Source organism: Castanea sativa, chromosome 6, assembly GCF_040712315.1.
Source record: "Castanea sativa cultivar Marrone di Chiusa Pesio chromosome 6, ASM4071231v1".
In the NCBI taxonomy this organism is placed as follows: domain Eukaryota; kingdom Viridiplantae; phylum Streptophyta; class Magnoliopsida; order Fagales; family Fagaceae; genus Castanea; species Castanea sativa.
Genome location: NC_134018.1, coordinates 46,552,798 through 46,579,207, shown reverse-complemented (window position 1 = coordinate 46,579,207; position 26,410 = coordinate 46,552,798). Strand labels below are relative to the sequence as shown.

Sequence of the window (26,410 nt, the reverse complement as noted above, 5' to 3'; positions counted from 1 at the left end):
TTATTAATTTAAAAAAAAAAAAAAAAACTTTAAACATCCATGATGCTGATTTGACACTGTTTTGGAATTGAACATTCTGGACAATAAAGATCAACTATATTATTGCTTCACTTTAAAATCAAACAAGTTCTTCATTCCTTCATTTATTCTCTATATTCTTTTAAAAAGCACCAACTTCTATCTGGCCCAATATAATCGATGGCTGCTATGTAAGTTCATTTGGATAAATTGGAGCAACAATAATAAAGGATGAAATTTGTGGGTTAAATTAAAGCAACCAGATGCCTCAACAGCTTGGTACCTACATATTTAATTATTTATTTTATTTAGATGATAAGTCGACATCTTGAACCGAATAAGAATCGCTTTCAGTGCGTGAACCCGATGTGCCAAAAATCTATCACCATTTTTGTGGTCCAAAAAGCATATACTTTTTTCATGAAAAGCATAAGATTTTGTGGGCACATCGCATTCGGGGCCCATTTGGATACACAAGCACAGCCCGATATGGACAGCCCACACCCACATGAACATGTGGAATTCATTATGGGCCACCTTACGACTTTAAGCTTTCAGGCTAAACTAGACTCATGGGCTTCTTCAAAATGGGTGCATCTTATTTTTATTTTTATTTTGATAAATAAAGATACTTCCCCCAAACCTCTATCAACTTTTAAAGCCCATTTAGCAACACACTTAACCCCCTTTTAGCAACACACTTAACCCCCTTTTAGCCTATAAATAAGACAATTCATCCCCATATTAAAACACCTATTCACTACCTACACATCACGTAGCTGAAAACTTGTCACTTTGTCAGTTTTGCCATTGACTTAGCCTCTCCCTTTACCAAAGCAATATGGCAAAATCTCTTGAAACTTAGTGTTTGTTTGATATTAGTTTAAAAAAAATCAGTTTTTTTATTATTTAATTTATTTTTGATATTATTTATGAGTCTCATTGTACTTTTAGGTACTATTCATAAGTCCTACTATACTATTTCAATTACTTTTTAGTTTTATTTACAATACTTTTCAGTTAAATAAGCTGTTTCCAAACAGACATTTAAATAGAGCTTTTTGATCATTGATAAGTAGAAAGCTAGGCTCACACTCATGAGTTTTAACTATCATTGTTGTTTCCACCATCTCAATTATTCTTAAACTTCTTGAAGTTACTAAACACTTCTTTGAGTTTTTGCTAGGTGATACACCTTTTGTTCAGTTAAACACACAAAATTGTGGTAGATATTCGATTGAGGACTAATTAGTTGATCACTATTGAGTGCTATGTGGAAATTTAAAAGACACACTACAACAAATCTGACTTTTTTTAAGGGTCAAAACCCTTAAGAAAAGCATTAAAAAACCTTGAAAAAAATCATTTCAAGAGTCCAATTGACCATTGATAACCTTTGAAACATACACCGTCAAAAAGGAAATTTTGAAGGCCTTCGTGGCCCTCAAAACAAATGCTCTAATCCTATTTTAAGGGTCAAGAGACCCTTAAATAACCTTTTACCAAGGTTTAACAAATTTATATTTACAACCCTTGATAAATAAGGTTATTTAAGGGGTCTCTTGACCCTCAAAATAAGATTTTATCTTATTAAAAAAAAACCCACAATCATGCACAAAAAATATATATATATATATATATATATATTTATTTATATATTGCTACAATTACACACAAAAATTCACAATTACTGAGATGATATGCTATGATATTAATGTATAGCAAAAGTGGTATATTGCTACAATTACACTTCCTTTTATCTCTAAACTCAAACCTACAAATTAACAGATTAGGGGCCGCATACAAACTGCCAATATGTCAATTATTGTTTAAGAGAAAAGATATCAACAACCACAATTTGTACAAAGACCATATCTGTCCAAGAATTAAAAGTTTTGATACATCTTATTCTTCATCATCATCATCTCCAAAGCAAGAAGTTATCAGCTAGTACAATTGAATATTTCAGCCATTCTGGGTGCCCTCAAGTTTCTGAAAAAGAGAGAATGATACCAAAAATTTGTTAATTTCCCAACAAATATATCTACACACCTTTCCACAATATCAAATTCAAGATACACACAATTTAAAAAGAACAAAAAAGGCACAACAGAGTTCATATATCTAAATAAAATATGCTAATTAAGGAAACGTCATTCATCAACAAAGTCTTACGAAATTGCTTTCTTTCATAAAAATCCAAAGCAATCAAATTACAACACATCAATATAAAACCAAAAAGGAAAAAATTACCTGCGGCAATTGCCAAGCACTGGGTATATTCAACCTTGAAGCAGAAAAAATCTGCCACAACCAAAAAAAAAATTGAAAGTCAATTCAACACATACATATATAATTCCATGTACAGAACAGAGAGATGGGATATATAGTAGATCTTTTTGGAAGGATTGACGAGACAAATACCAATGTTTCTCCTATAATTCTTTTTAATTTCAAAAAGAATTAAATAAATGTCTTGGTCCAAGGTTTTGGATTTATGGTTTCAGAGACACTCAAGAATTTCTAAGGTAATGAACAGAGTCTAAAAATTAATAACATCATCCAAATTACTCACAAGTTTATCATCTTTAATTGATGGAGCAGAATTTGAATGAGGGAGAGGAACATGATTAATATAAACATTATGACTTGATTTTGATTTAGCTACACAGATGCATGAATTGGCCAATTAAGGAGAGAAATTTCGAAGAAACTAAATATTTATGATAACTGAGTACAACTAACAACACAGTTAACCAAGGAACAAAACAGCAATAAAATAGTCATTTAAGAAGATATAAGCTGACTCATACAGTGGAACTCAAGAACATAACTAAGTAGCCAACAAGAGAAATTTCTCATACAATGGACAAAGATTCATGTAGGACAACTTATAAGGATAGAAATGGCTGAGCTTACTTCCAATAGTGTACTTGCTTTGCAAATCCTGTGAAAAAGAGAAATGAAGACAGAGACACCATCAGATTATTTTGATGTTTTAACTTTTAATTCAGTGAAATGATTGCTTTAAATATTCACATTAGTATGGCAGCACTAGCAGGATAAGCAACTCAACCATGGCAAGATTGAAATCAATGAGATAGCCTTTATTTAGCTTCCAAGAGAAGATGAAGTTCCCAGGCTTAATATCTCTGTGAACCACTCAATGCAATTACAAAATAAAGACCTTTACAACTAGGCATTTTTTGAGACTTCTCTAAATGTACAATTGTAGGAGTATCTTACCTGCTTATGCAAACATGCAAGGGCCCTAAACAGACGATAACCATACCACTGGAGCTAATATACATCCACGTCTTTCTTCAAAACTTTTTTTTTTTTTTTTGATAAGCTAGAAGAAAAACAATGCAATTGCATTAACACAGATTCCAAATGAGGTTTGAATGAAATGGCTCAATAATTTCCAAATTTTGGACATTGCAATCAAATTTCAATGTTAAAATTTCTTGACAACAGTTTATAAAATAGACTAGATCATTACCTACATCAACCAAATATTTATTTCAATAAAAGGTACCACTATTTAAAGGTGCAGTAATATATGTGGGAAAGGGGATAAGTATCTTAATATATTAATATATTAACTTATTAAGAAAGAAAGGGATGGTACCTGGTAGCATCAATATTCATGTGATCAAATGATCCATTAAAATATAACCTGGGAAAGTGATAATTGTATTATAAAATAAAATAGAAATATTCCAAAATCCAAAAACAGTGCGACTAAAAAGGCAAACAGATGGAAGAACTGAGGAAGGAAAAATAAAGAAACATACTTGAGCCATTAATTCATATGTAAGAACAAACTTTATAGGGCCACTAGTTCAATCAAACTCGCTATTGGGGCTTAGACCCAGCCTAGGAACAACCACCCTAAAAAGCAGAATATTGAGAGACAGAAGAATAAGTTCATTAATCGTTCATCAGGCGAGAGCTTGCATATAGGAAATGAAATATTGTCAATCACCGCGTAACATAATGAATAGAAGAGGTATGACGAGTATGCTTCCTTCAAAGACTCGCTTCCTATTCATTTGTGGGTCGGAACCCGAGGGCCTTTTTTTCTCAAGAGGCAATTTCAAGAATCACCAACCAACATATCTCACAGATGGAAATTCTTGAGAGTAGTATACTACTTTTAATGTTTCAAGGAAGTATTTTAGTGCCACAGCAATACCATAAAATCCTTTTAGAAGCAACACCAACCAATTGTTATCTTTAATAAAATCTCACATAACACAGTATTCAAGAGGTTAGTAGGAACTATGATTCAATTGCAAGCTTACAACTGGACCCTATGCTAGCAACTTCTAATGCTTATAAGGAGACTCAGCTCATTTTACAAATGACTATATAATCAGTAGAAAATGGATATATTCAGCAATTATTACAGATGACACTTTATGAATCTAAGTACATTTTTTACGGCATTAATCCATAGTAATTAATTTTAATGTTAAGGTAAAGGAATGCTTCATGAAAACTTGGAAGTCATCATTTAAATGTCAAACTGCCCATATCTGCAATCAAAATTTTAACTCAGATGGAAGGTCTTATTCCTGTTACCCACATACTCAAATGGTAAATTTTCTAGCACTATAGGAAGTTTTACAAGTTTATAATGCATCAATATGATGCATTGACACCATGCCATAACTAGATCGAGTTAATACTTTCAGGTCAGACATAAACATCTTATCAAAAAGAAAAAAGAATGCAGGCTCTGTATTCATTGGAATAGAACAATAACAAATATATGGGAAAAATAGATTGCCAATTCCAAGCTACATAACTTGAAAATGAACTTATAAACTTCATAAGCTCTAGTAAGTTTTATAAACAAAATGAGTGTAAAAAATTTTAGCAATGTAAAGAAACTGAACATAGCATTGAATTGCAATGACCCAAACCAAGTAAAAATTAAATTGATACTATTGATAAACCAATGCTCGTTTCCACAGGAAACCTAAAATTAACAAACACAGCAACACAAAAAAACCTCATAGATCCAACCTATACTTAAATTGATATTAGCAAAATACTACACCATTAACGCTTACCAACTCCTTTTTAAGAATATAATATGTTCAAACCATACTTCAGATTCCAAAGGACTGGGATGTAATTCCATTTCCAAAGTATCCAAACCCTAGCCCTAAATTATATTATTGGTAAGGCAGAGAAATATCAATGGAGAGAATGAGAGAGAGAATACCAAAAAATTCTTTGCAAAGTTCTACTGGTAATTTCCAAATTCAATTTTTTTTCTCGGAAAACAAACACAGAGAGAGAGAGAGAGACCTGTAATCGGACGAAAGGGCGGAAGAGAAAGCTCTGACTATCAACGACAGGTCGTTGTCGGAGATAGGATCACCGACCATCACGCCTCAACCTATCATTGGACGTGATCAAAATTAGGGTTTCCAAGTCACCGGTCGGCAATTGACACTGAAGATTCACCGATGAGCCACAGAACTCTCCGAGCTTTACCATCAACTCAGTAACAACAACAAGAAAAAAAAAATTTGATTAATTACTCACAAAAAACCAAACGAATTCACAAAAATCGAATCTGAAAATGGAAGAGCACACAAACCTGTGAAAGAAATAGAGTGATCGACGGCGAGGACACGTGTCAGGCCACCGGCGTAACGAAGAGTGCCATCGGTGTAGCGAGGGAGGATTTTTCCGCCATAACTGCAGAGGAATTTGATGGTCTCTGTGTTTTTGTTGTTGTTGGACTCCATGAAAGTTTTTGAAAGTGAGAGAGAGAGAGAGAGAGAGAGAATTTTCTAAGAGAGTGAGCACAGACTATATTCGAAAATTGGTTTTCTAAATTTTGAGTTTGAGGGAGAGAAAGAGACTTTATTTCGAAGGTTGAAACATTTGGATATCTTTTATTAAGGGTTGTGTTAGAATTTCATTGAAAAATGTGAAAATTTGGAGGCAGCAATTACGCAGGATTTTAGTTTTTTAGTTTATTTCAAGGGTTTTGATGACCATTGTAACAAGATTAGTCATATTTTAATTAGCGCGCCAGTTTGTTAGCGTTTATTTTAACCATTTTCAGTGAACCCTTGAAAAAAGTGGGTTGAAACTAGTCATGTTTCTTGTAGTACATAATGGACAATAAGGTTGTAACTTGCAACTGACCAACATTAGTCATCAACCTCATACATTATTCAACAATTCTAGAAACAACAATCCACCAAAAAGGATTATTAAAAAAAAAAAACAAAGAAAAAAAGAAAGAAAGAATAAATACAAGCCCACCCCATTTACAAAATCAACGAAAATACCACAATTCAAAATACATCAACAAATAATGGGGTCGATCTTATTCGCATATTATCTTAGTGAATAAATGGCTTGAAAGTGCTCACCACCTTCTTAATCTGATCAACGAACGAGATATATGACACAGTTCCATCATTTCCAGCCAAAACCCTGTACTTGTCCTTCCTAGTAAAGTTTGTGCACTCAAACCCTAACGTAGTAGCCAATATCCTTTGCACATAGTTTGCAACATCATGTGGACTTTTCCCAGATGAACATGTTGCTTCCACTGGTAATTGGTTCAAGAATGTGACCTCATAGATTGGCCTAGGATTCATGAAGAAGAAAATGGGGTCCAATCCTTTCCAACCCCTAGCTGTGGTTGCATGGAAGAAACCAACACGATAATTCATTGCCACAGGCACAATTCGATCAGTTAGTTCAGCAAACAGAGCACTAAACCTTAAAAGAAAAGGTTCCCTACATGTTGTTCCTTCAGGACAAACCACTAGGTCCCCTCTGGCTAATTCTTGCTTGATTTTCTCCGAGTCAACTTCGCGGCTACGTGTCAATCTAACAGTGGGGATTGGTGAAATCATTTCTGATAATCGAGAAATGGAGTATGTTACAGCTGGGATTCTACGACCAAGTACTGTGGAGAGGACAACAGGGTCCATTAGGGTTCGGTGACTGCACACAAATAGTACCCCAGGGTTGCCACTAGACACAGGTGGGGGTGGTTTGCCCTTGACAATAACCATGCCACCAAATAGTTTAGACACGTGGGGAGCTACCCATATTGGTAGCATTATTCCCAAACTAATGCGGATTATTGCAAGTAAGATGCCAAAGGGCATCCATAGAAGGATCGAGAGTGCTGTGGATGGTGTTGGCCGCTTTACTAGGCGGCCGTCATGGAAGATCACTGGGACTAGGGGGAGGAGGGGCTGGTGGTCATGCTTTTTGTTGGTGATAAATGGTGGGTACATTTGTTCCTGTAGACATACCAAATATATGAAATTGTTAGAATTAAAATTGTATATTGAAATCAAGAGTGTTTTCGCTTAATTTGTATTTCTTAGTGTTACTAATAAAAAAAATATTCAATTTTCCATTATAACTATTGGGAAAAAACACATATCAAAGAATAATATATTTAATTATTAATAGTAAATAACTATTATAAGATGTAACAATAGTAACGAATGTGAAATGTCGACTTAAAAATTGGAAAATTGTGATAATTGTGCAGGTGGAATCATTGTGCATGTAATTTGCAATAGTATTATCTTTGTCTTTATTATAAGTTTGTCAATTGTCGGAATGAAATGTCTTTATCATTGAGTAAATGAATAATTTCTGAAATATCTTTATAACTAAAGAATGATGTATTTTCAAACTTTGAAGATGATTGGTCGCAAGTAAACATCTTTTTCGTTTCAATGAAGTTTAGCTTTCGTTTTTGTTTTTGTTTTTTTTTTTTTTTAATTGATTACTACTGATAAGGTGAAAAACGCCATTTTTTGTTTCACTTTTACATTAAGTCCTTAATTTCCTATCTAAATGTCACGCGCAACATCAAGCAACCATATGTATCATCGCGTCAAGTTTTATTTCTACTAACAAAAACAAAATGTTTCAACCAATGTTTGGGTGCGTTTATTTTTATTAATTTATTGAATTAAAAAATAAATTAGTATAAAATTACTGTGGTTATACTTAATTTTTTTTATATATATACAAGATAAAAATTTTATTATAGCCAATGTATATATGTATGTGAAGTTCCCTCCTAGAGACTTACCCTGATCCTTACCTTCACATCCCACAAATACTAATATTTGTGGAGTAACCATTGTATTAAGGGTGTGCAGTAATATACCTAAAAAAATGTTTAGATTCAATTTATTTGTGAACAGTTTACTAAAGTTGTGTGAAAATAAAGCCATAAGGTTGAAATAAATAGTTAAAACAAACAGATCATAAATGTTCAAAACAGTTTAAATTTATTCGATTATTATATAAGTTGGACAAAATAAAACATGACCAAAAAGTAAAAAAAAAATTCAGGGTTTGAAAAATTGTCTAAAACTTAAAAATTAAAATAAACTACAAGGAAAGGCAGCCTAAGGTTTTTGAGTCCAGCTAAGTTGATTGTCTTGACCTCCACAATCTCAAATCACTTCGAGGAGAAAAGATATTATTAGTTTTTAGGGGAAACAAAACTAGTGCACACGGCGTTACACACATTACACAAAACATACTAAAAACGTTATTTTTAGTGTATTTAAAGTATTTGCATACATGTGTAACAAACACTGTTCCTAGTTTTTCGATCTATTTAACCTTTCACTTAGAAAGTTACATGAATTGGATACACCTAACGTTAAATCACGTTAATCAAAGTGACTAAACAGAAAGCAGTGCATATAAATTTTGTATTCTCTAAAAAGGAAAATACATACCTTGCATTGTGACATGAACGAAGAACCAGTAGCTGCAGGCCTTCCTAATCCCAAACTTGGTGTTTCATCCACAAACAGCTTTGCCACCCTATCAGAGATAGAACGACTATCCTTCTTGATGAATCCTGTGGCAAACCCAAAGCGATTCACAACAAGTTCACTTCCAATGACCTCATCAGCTCGCAAATGCTCCTTCACAAACCTCTCCACCATAATTCTTGGTGTTTCAGTCACCACAACTCTCTTATCATACGAGCTAAACACTTTCCACGCCTCCATATCTATATCATCCATGTAAAACTTTGTCAAGACCGCTCTAGCTACTGATTCGATCTCGGATTCATGTACACCCGCGAATGCAACAAAGATCATGAGATTGAAGCTCGCATTCTCCAACCCCATCATGTTCAGCAAGCAAATCAATGGCCATAACATTAACAACAACGCAAACCTAATCAAACCCGAGGCCTCGAAGGCCACTAACATGAAGTAGGAGAAGGGGTCAGGGTCCTTGAGAAGAACACCTTCGAGCTCCGCAACAACGGAGTCCATTTGGGATTTTTCCATTTCTGTGTTGGTTTCCATTTTTTTTGATCTATTCGACGTTTTTGTGTTTAGAATGTTTGGCTTTCGGATGAGGGTGACAATGGGTTTTATGGCTATGAGGTTTAGGTATTAGAGGCTTTTTTTTACTTGTCTCTAATGTGGGAATGAGGCAGTTCATCAATTCACAACTACCCCTTTTATAAACTTTTTAAAATCTCTCTCACTCTAGCTCTATGGGTGGATATAACTGCAAAGAATAATGGCTTTATACGCTATGATTTTTTTAATCTCTTTTTTCAATTATAAGGAAAAAGAGCACAAATATTTTCAAAACTTTTTTTTTTTTTTTTATAATGGCTAACATTATTTATTATTATAAGTTAAAAGATAAAAGTGATGTAATTAGTAAATTCATATAGAAATGATGTCACTCTAATAATAATAGAACATAATAGTATAATCGTGAAAAATATAAATTCTAACGCATATACGACAATAATCACACAGAACTAGTTAATTTATATTTATTTTCACAATATTGTCATAATAAATCTTATATGGAAGGTTATTATTTGCTCTTACTAGTGGGTAAAAAAATAATTTCAGTATTAAATTTAAATTAAAAACTCATAACAATCTGCCAACTAAGATTTGTTGTGAACGTAACATTTCTCATTTTATTATATTGTTAAAGTCACATTAATCATATTTATTGACATGTCACTTGTAAAACTTTTGTATTAAATAGAGCGATCCCTTTAACATTTTTCCTTATATATTTTGGCTAACGAAAAATGGTGGTGGGAATTTTTTTCTTTATTTTTATTTTTATTTTTTTTATGGGGTAGTGGGGATTGTTTAACCTGAAAAAGGATAATACGCCACGTTTCTATACGAGTATGGATTACCCTTTTTTTTTTTTTTTTTGGATAGGGAGTATGGATTACTTAACTCCAACAACTTGGGCTTATGCAAAAGGAAGGGTATTTGTATAAGGATTAAGGTCTATGTGTGTGCACACCTAAAAATGCGACTAAATTGAACCATTAGGTTGCTGACAGTTAGTAACGTAACGTGAGACGTAAGTAACGTTTATTCAACTATTCAACTATACACACACACACACATATATATATATATATATATATATATATTAGTATATAACGTTTATACTTTGTATTATACAAAAAAGTTTGTGACAATGGCCATCCCCCCGTTGTGTTGCATGGGAAGCTCTCAGAAATTTCTGCGTGATTCTTGTTGTCTCACTTGTGCTTTAGTCACCTCTCTCTCTCTCCTTTTAATAAGTGATTTTTAAAAAATAATCCCAAATAGAGGGAAAAATTAGAAGTTCAAACTAGTAACATCCATTTCAATGATTTCATTAAGCATGATCTTATCAAGTTGTTTATGTAATTTGGTCTGATCCTGATCCATGAACTATATCTTCTTACATGTTAACCTCCACATGTATAAATATGGACAAGAAAGGTTTTGATATTACTGTACAGAATCTCTGTTTTTCTTTTAATTTTGATGAAACATTCTTTATAAACACTTATTAGTATTAGGTTATAGTAGTTTAAGGTTGAAACATCATTTTACAAATTCAATCTTGCATATCACATATTCCAGTCAACTTTATTCTATTAGCCTCTAAAGTCTAACTTAAGGGGTAATTAAGAAAATTGATATACTTACACACTAAAGTGTCATTTTAAGTTATCTGTTTAAAAACATGACTTTTAAAAATTATATGCATGACTATTTAGTAAAAGCTTTAGTGCGGAAATGAAATTTAGGATGAATATTTACAAATTTGAGATTTAACTTAAAACTTAAAGTAATTATTTCTGTTCACATAAATCAATAATCTAAATTTTTATGGTTTTCTCTCCGTTATTAAACATGGCTGATAGAGGTTTGGGGCTTGGTACAGTGACAAGTGTTTTCCACTAAAAGTGATAAGTTGCATATCTGAATTTGAAAATCAAATTCTTCACACAAAAAAATGGGGGTAAAGTTGTCTACTAAATATAACATCTTCCAAAGCGAAAACAATGAGACCTTTGTGCACTGAGACATATGACCTTTTATCAAACATGAGTAGATGACATTATTAAATTAATCACTCCTATAAGTTCTAAGTTTTGATAATCATTAATCAACAATTAAAATTTTCTAATTTTCAATTTTAATTAAACTGGCTCAATTGCAAGACTCAAAAAGTATAATAAACATGAGTCTTAGCCTGGTGAGGCCTAATTCACATAAATTCTTAGCTACCTATAACTCAATTCAAATTGGATTTAACTAAGGCTATAATCGTGTCGAGTTGAACAGAATATTAAAAGTTGAAGTTTTATTCATTTAATTTTATTTGTAATACAAGTTAGACTCAAACTCATTACCAAGCTAGATTATGTGTTTAGGCTTAATTAGTGCATTTTTTGTTGTTGAATATGCTCCATCTTGTTCACAATCTACTTATTATCTTATTCTTTTCTTAATTAAAGTAATTATCATGGCTAAAATTATTTACCCTTCATGAAACTATGCTAATTATTAATAACTAAATCATCAATGAGATTGTATATTTGAATTAGGTTGATAGATTACTCGTATTTATGAATTTATAAAAGCTAGATACACCAATAGTGTCTTATTGTTAAGTTATACACACCCAATTCTTAAACTTATGACCTCCCATCCTCATATAATGGGAGGAGGAAGTGTTAAGTGAGCTATAGCTCATTGGTGAAATTGACTATTTATATTATCAATAAATAAAAAATAATAATGTGATATATTAAAAAATTACAAATTTACACAATCCAATTTCAAGGCTATATAATTATATTTTTTGCACACATACATATAGACATTTATGTGTCTACTCAAATCGAGCCCAGCACTAGTGGATTTCTTAATAGACACATTATTATGTTTGAGCTTAATTTATTTAATAATTAATTGTGCCTAAATTGAGCTTTAACTTGACTTGTTTTTTAAATAAATAAATAAAAATAATTATTTTTCCTAGAACCAATCGGCTCACTTGCAACCCTAGCTTTAAGCTTCCTTACACCATGTATCTTCACCATTTTTCCATGCGAAACTCAAAGATGAAATATTTTAATTTAAGCTCTTGGGTAGATGAAAACAGTTTTCATTTGGTGAGGATTTAGATTTCCAAATAGACAAATGACCCAAAACTAGAAATAATAATACTAATAATAGTAGTAAATCCAAATTGCTTACAAGTCAACTAAATGGTACACGGCAAGTTTAAATCCAAAAATAAACATAACTTCTCCATTATTTTCAAAGTAGGTTAGAATTTAATTTCTCTTTTGGCAGTAATTGAATCCTCAAGGATCCCATTATGGCTGTCACGGGAAGCTTGCAAGGAGAATGCAAAGTAGGTTTGAAACTTACTTGCCGTACCCACGTTTCTCTCAGTATATATGTTTGCTCAACCTCTTTGGTAAGCACCTTTTTTGTTATTTATTTATTTTTGTTACAATTCTATAATTTGCTACTTCATTTTGTCAGGCAAAGTCCATTTTCTGTAGGTTAGGTAAAGGTTGGTTTGAAGATTAAAATTTTTTAGAATGTAATAGTTGTGAAATACATTTCAACATGGACAAGTAATGCAACCAAAATATTTCATGTCTACGTTCACACTCCACTCTTCTTTATGAGATGCATATTAGAAATTAAATAATATAAGATCCATTCACTTTACTTGATCATGGTTTAATAACTCTTTCTCTCTCTCTCCACCACCGCGCACCCTTAGCACAGTGGTCATTTTACAAGTATAAACTTGTGGGGTGGGGGACAAGGGCTAGGATTCAAGTTTCTATGAGGGAGCTTCACACACATATAAACTTAAATAGATTATAGTAGAATTTTTATCTTGGTGTAAAATTGTATAATCTCGTACTAAAAGTCTTGTAGCTCAACTAATAATGTGGAATCATCCCAAAATATAGAATAATAATAATAATAAAATTCATTACTGCTTCAACGAAGCTAATGAATTGGCTAATATTTTCTTTGAAACACAGCTCAATCAAATAATGCTTTGATTCTTTAGCGAAATCTTATCACAAAAGAAAATTAATTTAGCAACGTAACCAACAATTGATGGCTATGGGTAATTTGAATTTTAAAAAATAATAAAGAAGAAAAAGTCAATAATTAATTAGTTGGACTCAGTTAAAGAATCATTAGTCCTTGTTTGGATTCATGAGTTTTCATCACTCATCACTGAGTTTTGTTAATTCATCACTCAAAATAAGTAGGCCCATGCATACAAATGTTGTTTGGCTTTGTTTCCATTAGGCCTGTTCACGGGTCGGTTCGAGTCGGGTTTGTGCCCAACTCGAAACCAACCTGATCACTTCGGGTCTCCTAAACATGGACCCACTGTCGACCTACCGAAGGCAACGGTTCGAGTGGTCGGACGTCAAAATTTTCCTATCGGTTTCCAGTCAGGCTCGAACTGTGCGAATCGCGCTGGATTTTTGCCAACATTTGCTTATTTTTGATAGATTTGACCAGATTTCGAAGAGATCTTGGCTGATCTCAACGAGATCAGGCTCGATCTCGAAGAGATCCGTCGAGATCTCGTAGAGATCAGGGCAGATCTCAATGAGATCTCGTCGAATCTCGACAGATCGGACAAAATCATACCAGCGAACTACTTCAATCGGAAGAGAAAGCTATTTCCGATGTGTTTTTCGATCGGGTCGGTTGAAATTGGTTTTCCATGCTCTAACTCATCAAACGACCCGCCGGTCTCGGGTTTTGGGATCAGAGATCCGTCGCCAACCATCGCCGGCTCGGGTCAACCGATTCTCAAGCCAAATCGGCCAGATTGGGCAGGTACCAAGTCTGGTTGGACACCCCTAGTTTCTGTTCCTAATTTTCATCACTCATTTTTCACTTTTTTGAGAGTTGAGTTACGAAATTGAGAAACCAAAAAAGAAAAACTTGTTCTCAAGATACAAGAACTGAGTTAAGATGGCAAGATTGTAAATACTCTCACATGATGGGCCTCATGTTAGCTACTAGTCAAATCAGCAACTCAGCCTTTGCTCCCCCCAACGGTCACATTCATTTCCCATCCCAACCAATTCTCTTTAAGCACTCTCTCATCAGACTACGCTTGAGCAACTCCTTTGTTTTTTCCTCTCCCAAACCCACAGCAACACCAACAGCTCATCCATAAACTCTGGTCTTGCACACCCATCTGCGATCTTTCAAGCTCCGGCCTCTGAACAACCCAAGCTCCGCTGCTGCAATTCGGTACAAGACTTGAAAGAAATATTTTGAATCTAGATGAAAGTGAAATTCAATCCCGTTAAACATTTTCTAACTCCCAAATAATCTAGATGAAAGTGAAATTTGATGATTTTTAGATTTTGAACACAAATATTTGGGCAAAGGTAAACAGATGTTGATGCCCATGTTCTATTGCCTTCTACATTTGATTGTCAAACAAAGTTTCAAGTCGTAAGTAAGTTCATATGCTCATTGAGGAAAACACTCATTTGTGTTCAATTAGCATTGAATTCCAATTTGTCTTTTTGTTTCAACAATGACTTTTAGTCTCAATTTCTTTGATTTGAATGACATTGAAGATTATTGAAAAGGAAAATAAGTCAAGCGGTCCAACAGTACTCCCTTCTCACTTGAAATCCCAACCGAATCCACAAAATTTGGAACAATACCACATGGAAAACAAAAACCCAGGAATAATATTATCCATTCATCCATTCTCCAATTAACATAGACACATAAACAAGCTTGCAACAAGAAAGAAATAAAATTTATTCAACACCATGGCATACCCAGCAGATTTATTTTCATTTTTTTCCTAAAATTTCAGATAAGATGAGGGAAAAATTGACATATAATGGTCTTGGTAATCTTCAGAGAAGCCGTCGGATTCGTCGTGCCTTTACCCATCGCCGATCAGCCTTGAGGAGCAGAGGAGCGATCGTGGATTTCTAGGCTCGGTTTCAAGGACGAGGCTGGAGGATGGAGGTGTTGTGGAGGACGAAGGCGTAGCGGCATGTAGTGGGTTTGGTTTCAGGGACGAGGAAGGAGGAAGATGATGTGCGAAGGAACCATGGCGGCGGCGCAGTTGGCCGAGGATGGAGGAGTTAATCTCAAGGGTGGTCGGCGGCTTTGGGGTTTGAGAGCTGAAGTAAGGAAACAGGGTAAAGCATTTTGAGAGATGAAATGCAAACAAAAAATCAAAGGCTCACCGCGGGTAACCATTCTGTGCGCACTGCATTGTTGTTAGTTTGTGGGTCTCATAAAAATGTGAGTTTTTTTTAAGTTTTTAGGTAGGATACTGAACCGGGTTTAGTTGCCAAACAAGGTTCAGAGTGTTTTGTAGATTTTTAAGTTATGAAAAATGAGTTATAGAGTGATGAGTGATAATATTTGAGTGATAAGTGATAGGTAACTCAGCAATCAAATAAGATCTTAGTCTTTCTTTTCAGAATGCATTAGGCAGTATTCACATCAATGGTCCTCGTAACATGTGTTATAAATGTGTCAAGTGTTTTATAACTTGATTAGCTAGTATCTTTTAATGTTTTCAATTGAGTTTAAATTCCCCCTCTGTTAACTATCAATTTTTTTTTAATTATATCCTTCAAACTCCAAAATTAATTATACAACTCCTAATTTTGGATCTTCAACTCTTAAAATCGTGACTCAGGACATAATAATATGCAACAAATTTCAACCTCTATTAAGAGAGATTATTAGAAAAGTCATTTTCTTTAGCATAGGGAGCATACTTTTCTTTTCTTTTCTTTTCTTTTTTCATGTTGGATTATGGATATAAGCGAATGTCTGGATTTCTGATCCTGCTGAAACCATTACCATTGGCCCAAAAGTTAAGCAGGAGCACAAAACAAGTTATTTTGGGCCAGCCAAGCCTAAGCCCGTCCTTCGACTTTCTTAGGAATTAGGATATGAATCTGGCTTAACCTTGACTATCTCCAAAAGCTTATCCAAGACTTCATTCATTTAAGGTACTGGGCCATTCAATTTGTTGCATCCTAATTATCCTTTAACAAGAAAGTGACACTGGGAGCAAGAGGCTCTTAAGTCTTACACACGTCTTAATTCCTTCTTTTCAAAGAAGGAATTACTAATTTTGTCTTTTTTTTTTAGGAACAAAAAAAAAAAAGGGGCTTGCGTGTGTAATCATCGCTCCATACTATAAGGTACAGGTTAAGTAAGCTCAAGAGTATTACCAGCATACAACAAGACATGCCACTACTTACACTCACATTTTAGACCGTCGAGCTAGATTAGGCCAAATGCAACACTAGGTGTATCATTTGGATAGGACTGATTAGAATGTGAAATTGAACACATTCATGAATCCCTGACTTGAGCAAAAAACAAAAACAAAAAACAAAAAACAAAACAACATTGTATGGACGGCTAGTTGAAATGACTGCCGTTCAACAAAGTACCAATCATACTTGAGTTTGTTGAAATAATACCATTTAGTCATTAAAGAGTAAAGACTTCAAGAGCAGGACTAGGCCAAAGGAAAAGGGTAATACAAAGCTTTTGGCAGCAAGAGTCAAAACACTAAATAACTTTTTCATGAAGAAGTTGCACTTACCCCCAGCTAGACAATAAATCCAACATGCTAATCTCTAATTCAAGTGGAAGAGACGGCGAGACCCTTTGTGTTTTTTGTTTTCAACGTTATGATGTCCCACAACGAAAGACAAAGTGCTATGATCATGGACAATGTTACAGGTTTATATTCTAAATGTAGACTGCAATGCTTATCGAGCTCCAAAACTTCAACTCGAAACGATAGTTTCTAGGTTTGATCATCATGACAAGAAGGTATAATTTTTAAGACTGATGGATTAGTTCAATTCCGCCGATCAATTTTACTGGCCCCCCTTAAGCCAAAACTTACTTATTAAAAAATTAATCACAAACCATCGGACTTTGCTATGAAAATTTTTGTAAAAGCAATAGTTTTGAAACTAATTTGTTATTAAAAATTTGCAAAAAAAATGCAAGGTGACATGATTTGACAAACTCTATGGATGATGTTCTTCGAGAGAATAATCTGGATTACGTACTCCATATCAATTAAGTTTATTTGCTAGAAGAAGCCAGGGTGATTAACTACATGAATTTAAATTTTAAAGGACAAGAGAGATTGATTCTAATTAATAGAGCTTGCAAGGATGACAAGATGGGGTTGTGATTTTAATGGACTTGAAAAAGAGTTTTATTTCTTGATTTCTAACTTTCATACACATTACAAAATACAAAGACTATCACAGCTTCTGATAGGATTATATCCACTTACCAATATGAAAATAGGAATTTCACCCAATTTTTATCTCTCCTGCCTAAATAGTGCCTACCTTGCTAGTTGCTACCCACGCGGCGGGTAATTAATAGGTCCCCTACCTAGGGAGGCGGCCCTGCTCTAAAATCATGGATCACCCTTTTTATTCCTAATTCGTTGCTAATTTACAAACACTAATCCAAATTCTTAATCTATGATTTATTCTTGACAAGCAAGTGCAACACATCAACAACGGCTTTTTTCATTCAGGAAAAAAAGATAATATAAAAAAAAGTAGTAACATAAATCATTAAAAGAAAAGTTAAAGAATGTCTTAATAGCATTAGTTTAAGTCCAATAAAAAAAATAGCATTAGTTTAAGATGTATTTTTAAAAATTTTATAAGAAATTTTTTTTTTTAACTTTTTATATTTATCAGAAAAGTGGTACTAACATTTTTTAAAATGATCTATTAACACTAGAGTTTGGTTTAGATATAGGTATTGCCCACGCTAACACTGCGGTAGAAGGAGATTTGCAACTCATCTTGAAGGCTTTGAAGGAAGGTGGGCTATCTCTGACCTCTTTTGCTTCTCTCATTCAAGATGTTAATCTCTTTTCTAGATCTTTCATTCAATTACTTTACTCTCACACTATGAAGAAAACTAACAAATTCACTCATAGTTTAGCTAAATACTCGATTAATGTTCAAGATTGTTTTAGGTGGATGGAAAATATTATTCCACAATTATATTCTGTACTTTAAGGTGATATAGTCAGTTTTTTTTTAACAAAAGTGTTTTGCCTTTCTTCTAAGAAAAAAAAAAATACTTATATCTGTTAACATAACCCAATAATTAAATATAAAAACTTGGCGCTGCTTATTACACCCCTTTTCTAGATTCAATGCACTCGTAAAGAAATTATATACATATGTGTTAGTGTTTTCTTAATAAGATGGAATGAGCACCAAATCAATCATATCATCCATGCATAGTATTGAAAATTTTGAAGCTATTGTTCATCCACTTTTTAAAACCAAAAAAACAAAAAACTATGAGTTCACCTCTAATTTTGTTTAAAATTTCTTATATATATATATATATATATCTTTTATTATTCAGCAAATTTTCTTATAATTATGAGAGAGAAGAACACTGAAATCATGGTTTTCTTTTCAAGAGGGAAAAGGAAGATAGACATGGATCATTTTGCTTAAAGTGCTGATACAGTGAAAGTCTCAGTCTCTCAGAAAAAAAGAAAAAAGAGAAACTAGTATAGTGGGAATAGACAAGTCACGTGAGTTTGGTAAAAAAAAAAAAGAGTATTTAATGTAGCGAAACAGGCTCACATGCCGGCAATATCAGTGTTATCCATTGCGCCTAATAAAATGTAACTAAGGCTGACATAATCACAAAACTTTAATATATTCATATCATGTAACATGCCCTTTCAATATATATAAAAAAGACTGCAAGGGCATCTTGTTTTTGCCGCTGGAATCGGATTCACTGTACACAGAGTTTATTGGTATGGCTGCTTCATAGCTTTTCTCTATTGGTTTATATGAATTGTGATATGGTTTTCAATTCCATTGCGTATCAAGGTTTGAACACCCCAACAACACTATTACTATTTACTAGACATGCGACATTACTATAATGTTGTTGAACTGCTTTGGTAAGACAAGCTATTAATGGGTTACTGTCATTTAGTTCCTCTATATTTTAGTGAGACAGTTTTTTTTTTTTTTTGCATTTTCTTCTTCTTTTCAAAATAGCTATCATTTCTATCCAAAACTTATGATTCGGATCATGACTTGTAGTAAAATATAATATATATATATATATATATATATATATATATATATATATATATATATATATATATATATATATATGTTTGCTGATTATAGGCCTGCAGCCTTGAAAGGCAAATCTGTACCCATATATTGTCTCTTACCTCTTAGTAGCTAAGGATAATGTTAAACTACTGGGCCAATATTTCTTCTCCAGCGGCAAGTGACAAGTGTATTGAATGGAAGCTAAATCCTTTTATAAATGAGCGGGTTAATTTTACACACATTGTTGCACATAAAGTATGCACACTTTGTTTTTTGCATTAAACTTGTGACTTAAAGTCACGATTTTTGAAGGCTTTAAGTTACAAGTTCAATGCAAAAAAATGAGTATGTGTACACTAGTTATTACTATAGTTGAAAAAAGGGAAAATGACTGCCCCTAAATTGGGTCTGGCACAATGGAATTTGGCTATGAGAACATGACCCAGAAAAATGACTCACAAAAAGCCCCACTAAGGGCAATTAGACATGCCGAGGACAAAAGATAACACAAGGATGGACTCATTGCCAAGTATAAGATTGGCGTTTGGCACAAGTTATTAAGTGACCTTTCCAATGTTAGGATTTTGGGCCCCACTCCTTACGAGTGATTTGATAAGTAGGAATAGTTTTTTAGACTCAAAGATCCACTTAAACTTTAGAAGTAGTAGGACCCACGATACATGTGAAATATTTTGTCATCATGAGGGATCCACCAAAGGGAGGGTATAAAAGGGGGAAGGAAAATCAAAGAAGGGTTTAGAACAAAAATTAGGGAGAGAGATACACGAGAGAAGAGTGAAATAGAGTTTGGGGTTCAGAGATATTACTTAGACCAATAAAAATAAGTTCCCCCCTTCACACATGATATTGATGGACCAATACTTATCTCATCTTATCTCGACAAAAACAAAATAAAAATACAAACTAAAATCTCCATCGTACCTCAATGGATGTTCACCTTTCTTATAGGGATGGCCTTAGCTAGTTAGCCTACTGATTATTTTCTATTTCTTAATAAAATTTGTTCATACCTATCCTATGGAAAAAAACTTTGTACTTGGTGGAAAATGTAATTTTTTGTTCTTAAAAATAGTTTAGAATAAGGGTGTGTAATATTTGCATACCCTCTCATATAAAGATGTGTCTCAGGTTTGTGGATTCCACACTTATGTGAGAGCGATGTTATATACGGTCAATAAATAGTATAATAAATCCATACATCCTTACTAAAATTGTCATGTTCTTATTTTTCTTGTATTTTTGTATTGGTGGTGTATCCTTTTGATTCCAGCAATAAAAGCATCTCATTCACAAAAACAAGAAAATTAAAAGTTTTTTTAGTTAGTCTATACCATCTTCACACCTCTATTATGACAAGCTTACAACTAGCTTAATGACAAAATTATAGGCTGCTCACCATAAAATCAAGATGTATGGTGAGAGCAGATCCCCCTTTTCTTATTTAACAAATTATAGGAGGGAGAAAAGTAGTTTGGTATTGCCTGATAAACATGGAATTTCCTAGGTGAATTTCCTATTTGTCTTTTGATGTAAACAAGGGACTCAGCAATTTCTTGAACCAAAATAATATTATCATTATCTTTTCTTTTATTAGGGACAGAGATAGCTAGCTATGTACAAGATTGATCAAATCATTAAGGAAGGGTTAGGTATATGGACCAAAGGTTGATTTTATTGTTGCTTTACATAATTGCATACCAAATATGTGCTCCATTTATGGGTAAATATTGCAGGACTTTTTAGGATTCTTTTTTTCTTGCATCAACTTTAATTCATATGATCGCCATTTATGTGCTCCATTTGTGGCTATTAAAATAGATCTAGAAAAGGCATAGGATCGCCTTGAATGGAGCTTTATTCGTGATAAGTTGAAGTTATTCAACTTTCCTAATCGTCTGACCTCTCTAATTATGAGTTGTGTATCCACTTCCTCCATTTCTGTGCTAGTTAACATTGGGGGTCTTGATTATTTTCATCCTTCCAAGGGAATTTGTCAAGGATATCTCTTATCCCCATACCTTTTTATATTGTGTATGGAGGTTCTAGGAGCTTTAATTACTAAGAAGTGTGACACCAAGCTATGGGACCCTGTTAAAGTTGCACCGGGGGGTATAGCTTTCTCACATCTTTTCTTTGTGGATGATTTGGTCCTCTTTGCTAAGGCTGATAAGAAAAATTGTACTGCAATCAAAGATTCCATTAAGACTTTCTATGTGCTATCTGGGTAGAAAGTGAGCAATGAAAAATCTCGTGTTTTCTTTTCCCCGAATATCTCTAGAGAAGCTCGTGAGGAATTATATAGCACGCTTGGGTACTAATCTACCCCGGTTCTAGGGAAGTATTTAGGATTTCCCATCAAACATACCTTAGATCCTCATGATTTTGGATTTGTCATTGAATGGGTCCAAAGCCGGCTCGTTGGTTAGAAGTCCCACTTGTTTTCCTTTGTAGGAAGGCTTATGCTCACACAAGCTGTTATAGCGGCTATCCCTAGTTATACCATGCAGTGTTCAATCATTCCCCTAAAAATTGTCAAGTGTGTGGACAAGCTCAATCGGGATTTTTTATGGGGTTCTACTAAAAATAAAAAGGAAAATCCATATGGTGAGCTGGAACAAGGTGACGAAGCATAAGATAGATGGGGGGTCTTGGTTTGCAGGTTGCCAAGGAAAAGAATACTGCCTTGCTTGCTAAACTGAATTGGTGTATGCACCATGAAAAAGAATCATTGTGGGCTCGGGTGTAGACTAAAAAATATATCAATCATAGGAGAAGGGTTGGGAACCGAATCAATTTGGGAAGAATTAAAGGTTGCTCCACTGTTTGGAAATGTATTACGGAATGGGAATCTGTTTTGAAGAAAGGCACCAAATGGATTGTAGGTCGAGAGAGCAAGTTATCCTTTTGGTGCAATAAGTGGCTTAATAAAGGGACTCTTTGAGAGCTAAATGCTGGCCCTTTTAATAGAGAGGAAGAACACCTCCAGCTCAAAGATGTTTTTAAACAAGGCCGATGGGACTTGGGGTGCATCTCCTTTGCTTTTCCCCCGATTCTTATGCAGGATATTAAAGCTAATCCAATGCCGCTAATGACTACTAGCACAGACTGCTTATCTTGGTCTTTGTCTCCAAGGGGAGAATTTGTTCTGAAAGATGCCTATAAGCTTGCATGTATTGAAGATGGTAGCCATACTTTTGATGTTGACATTGGTAGTTTGGTGTGGAAGATTCCTACACTTCCAAATATTAGGTGCTTCCTTTGGCAATACTGCCACCTAAGTATTCCAATCAGAGAAACTCTTGCTTCCAAAGGAATGAATATCTCCCACCTTTGCCCTCTTTGCAATAATAAAGTTGAATCAATAATCCATATGCTGAGAGATTGCCTTTGGCCCCTTAGGTTTAGGACACCCTTATTCCTCCTTCTGTAATAGATACGTTCTATGGTTCAACTTTGGTGGACTAGCTGAGTATGAATTGTAAATCTAATGCTTGCTCTCATTTGGGAATTTTCTGGAATGTTATTTTTCCTTTTGGTGCTTGGAGTATTTGGCTGCACAGAAATAAGGTTGTCTTTAGAGGCAATGTCCCTCCAAAGTTGAATAGAAACAAAGTGCTCACTAAGGTAGCCGAATTTGCTTCCTTAGGTGTGAATGGGAAGAATGTTAGGGTGAAAACCACCATTCAAGTTAGATGGACATCGCCCCCGGCTCAGTGGTTCAAACTCAATTCAGATGGGTCTTCGATGAGCAACCCGAGGCGTGCGGGTGGAGGAGGCATCATTAGGAATGCTGAGGGCAATTGGATTAAGGGGTATGTGAGAGCTATTGGAAACACGACTAGCGTTGTTGCTGAATTGTGGGCATTGAGAGATGAAATTCAATTATGTTAGAGCTGAATCTTCCCGCGGTGATAATTGAATTGGATGCTATGCTTGTTGTTGATCTGATAAGGAATGCGAACCACAACCCAAATGGAAATAACAATCTTGTTGCTGATTGAAGAGAAGGAATGGCCAGAATTCCAAGGGTTCAAATTTAGCACTGTTATAGAGAGGCTAATAAATGTGCGGATGCACTAGCTAGGAGGGGAGCGCTGCTTTCTTGTGATTTCCTTGTTTTTGATTCCCCCCAACAGACGTTGCTCTGTTGTTGAGTTTAGACGCTACTAGGGTTTTGTATGAGCGGAGTATTGCTTTTGCTTCAGTTCCTTAGTTTATAAAACTTTCATTTTCACCAAAAAAAAAAAAAAAATTTAATTCATATGATGTTATGTGTTGATATCCAATAACCATATGGTTGTTGTGGACTATGGATACGTGCAAAATTAGATAGATTTATTAGCAGGGCACTCGTATTGTGTGGTGTGGTGCCGACTATAGATTCTAAGGAAGAAATTAGCGTATCATTTTATGATGTAGGACTCTCTTTCTGTAGTGTATTAGTGTTGAATGATACATTAAATGGTGGGGTTTTACTAGGAATTTTCCTCCAATCAGGCTCTTGTTTGGTTTGCAAGTCAATTTAAATCTCTCATTTTCTCTATTAAGTCTTCTTCTTCTTGTTTTGTTTTATTTATTTTTTGTATTGTCTGCTTATAGCTCTTAGTTGACTAAATACTAACTAATTCTAAGTATATCATTATAATTTATACATGAGTCTCATTGCATTATAAACTTCAACCTTTTTTTTGTTTTGTTGAGAAAGCAGTATAAACTTCAACTGGTTGTAATATATTAACATAAATAACAAAGCTTCTGCTAAAAAAAAAAAAAAAACCCTTAGAATAAGAATCGTAGATATAATTGAAAAGTGGGCATGGTTTAGGCATGACCCTCTTTATCATTTTTTTTTTTGGTTACCATAAGAAACAGATATACCTAAACCGTGCCTATATCATTTCTTGAGGTTCTCCACAAAACCAGAAAACCGTGAACCTGTGAAATTATAACAAGATGGTTCCCTAAGTAAAAGGGGGGAAACATTTAAACAATCTCCTATTTGCTTCCCTCATACTACAAAAGATGGTAATCCAATACCAAGGTCATTTCATATCATATAGCTTCACTAACCCCTCCCAAAAAAAAAAAAAAAAAAAAAACACTCAAAACTCAAAAACATACCATGGGGGCTAGCCTGTGGTATTGCAATAAAATGATGGTCCCTACTTGGTGCTGTTAATAATGGATTTAAACCCATGCTTATTCAGATCATAAGAAGAAAACCATGACCCATTAGCATCATAGTCAATACAAAGCACTTGGAAATGAAAACCCCATTAATGCTCAGGTTGTGATTGGTGGATTGCAGGACCCATCAGCCAAAATTTTCAAATGAAAATGAAACACTATATCTGTGAAGCAAACAAATGCGTTGACACACTTGATAGAAAATGATAGTAGATTGATAAGGATTTTGTTGTTCTTGATAGTCCTTTCGTAGACATTTGTATAATTTTATTTTATAAATTATGTTAACGGATACACTTAAAATAATTGTTAATAAATCATAATAAGAAACTTTTAACACTATTTTATAAGAAATATAAAAGCTTAGTTCCTAAATAACATTTCCCTTTATTTTATGATGACAATTCGAGGTTATATTAATCCATGTAGTTAATATTTTTACCCAAATTTTTCTCTTTTTTCTGAGAGGTTTATTTATTCAATAAACTTTGCTATGATACTTCAAAACTATACCCAATACGAACGTCACACAAAGATAGGACTAAGATACGACGGACCAACCCCATTTCAATGAACCCACTTGCTTCCTGCAATCTCTTATTTATTTATTTTTTATTTTTTTTATTACATTACAAAAAGGTCAAAAATATCTTCACATGTTCTTTTTATTAGAACAAGTTCATCACCTAATGCCTAGTTTGGACATTTCACATGTTAATAGGGTCCCCTTCGAAAAGGGTATTATTTATTTGAGCTACTAGAAAAACAGTCAAAAAGCGTGTATTGGGACCCACTTTGGAGCCTCCACATTGGCCAATTATCTTCGTTGTTTATGGAACGCGCACTTTTGAGAGCGTGGGGCTGTCACTTTTACCATTCGCATTTGGTGACGTGTCGGGCAACCATGGGTGGAGTTGGAGCACAATGATTCATCCTATACTTTCTCAATCTGATGGTGAGAGAGAGATTATCATGTTCCAAGCTAAAAGAGTTTTTGCTTATTTATTTTGCAGTTTTGAGTTAAATTACTTAAATACAAGGTTTAAAATTAGGGGAAAACGTAAGTATAATAATTTAATGTGTTGTGGGTTCCAGTTAGCTCAACTAGTAAAGTTTTTGATAGTTGTATAAGAGATTTGTGGTTCAATCTCCGTCTACACTAAAAACTGATTGTGTCATAGGTTGAAACTCTCTAAAAAAAAAAATGTGTTTAGGCTTTTTTAATTTTAATTTAAGAGTGAGTTAAAGGTGCTCATTATTTCAATTGACACAAAAAAAAATTGTAGTTGACCAAGGAATTTTAGATTTCAATTCCCCTTACACAAACAAAATAAGAATCAATTAATGTCTTCTTAATTTGATGGTAAAGAGTAATAATTATGGAGCAGAAGTTATAAAAATTGTATTAAATTTGAAATTAAAAAAAAAATAATAATAATGTAGTTTGAAAGGTATAATTTTACCCAAGGAGGTTATATAGAATTAAAAGACAAAAAACCACATAGGTGTTCTATGTTGACCATTAAGTGATAAGTTATATGGCTCAACTTAATGTGTTTAGGCTTTTTTTAATTTTAATTTAAGAGTGGGTTAAAGGTGCTCATTATTTCAATTGATACAAAAAAAAAAAAATTGTAGTTGACCAAGGAATTTTAGATTTCAATTCCCCTTACA

The 26,410-nt window shown here is 33.8% G+C and overlaps 1 protein-coding gene and 1 long non-coding RNA gene across 3 annotated transcripts; both read right to left on the bottom strand.

The window, feature by feature from the left end:
- Positions 1 to 1,727: 1,727 nt before the first annotated feature.
- LOC142638030 (uncharacterized) lies at positions 1,728 to 4,393 on the bottom strand. Of its 2 annotated transcripts, XR_012844964.1 has the most exons (5): positions 3,816 to 4,393; positions 3,650 to 3,697; positions 2,938 to 2,965; positions 2,272 to 2,322; positions 1,728 to 2,010 (listed from the first exon to the last, which is right to left on the bottom strand). It is a non-coding gene; the product is annotated as an uncharacterized LOC142638030 (long non-coding RNA). The 2 variants fall into 2 exon arrangements; XR_012844963.1 differs by lacking the exons at positions 3,650 to 3,697; positions 3,816 to 4,393 and having other exon boundaries at positions 2,938 to 3,358.
- A 1,784-nt stretch (positions 4,394 to 6,177) lies between these two features.
- Positions 6,178 to 9,492, bottom strand: LOC142638775 (glycerol-3-phosphate acyltransferase 5-like). The gene is made up of 2 exons (XM_075812840.1): positions 8,781 to 9,492; positions 6,178 to 7,310 (listed from the first exon to the last, which is right to left on the bottom strand). The coding sequence occupies exons 1-2, from the start codon at positions 9,363 to 9,365 to the stop codon at positions 6,393 to 6,395; spliced, it is 1,503 nt and encodes a 500-aa protein (XP_075668955.1). The 5' UTR covers positions 9,366 to 9,492; the 3' UTR covers positions 6,178 to 6,392.
- Positions 9,493 to 26,410: the final 16,918 nt, after the last annotated feature.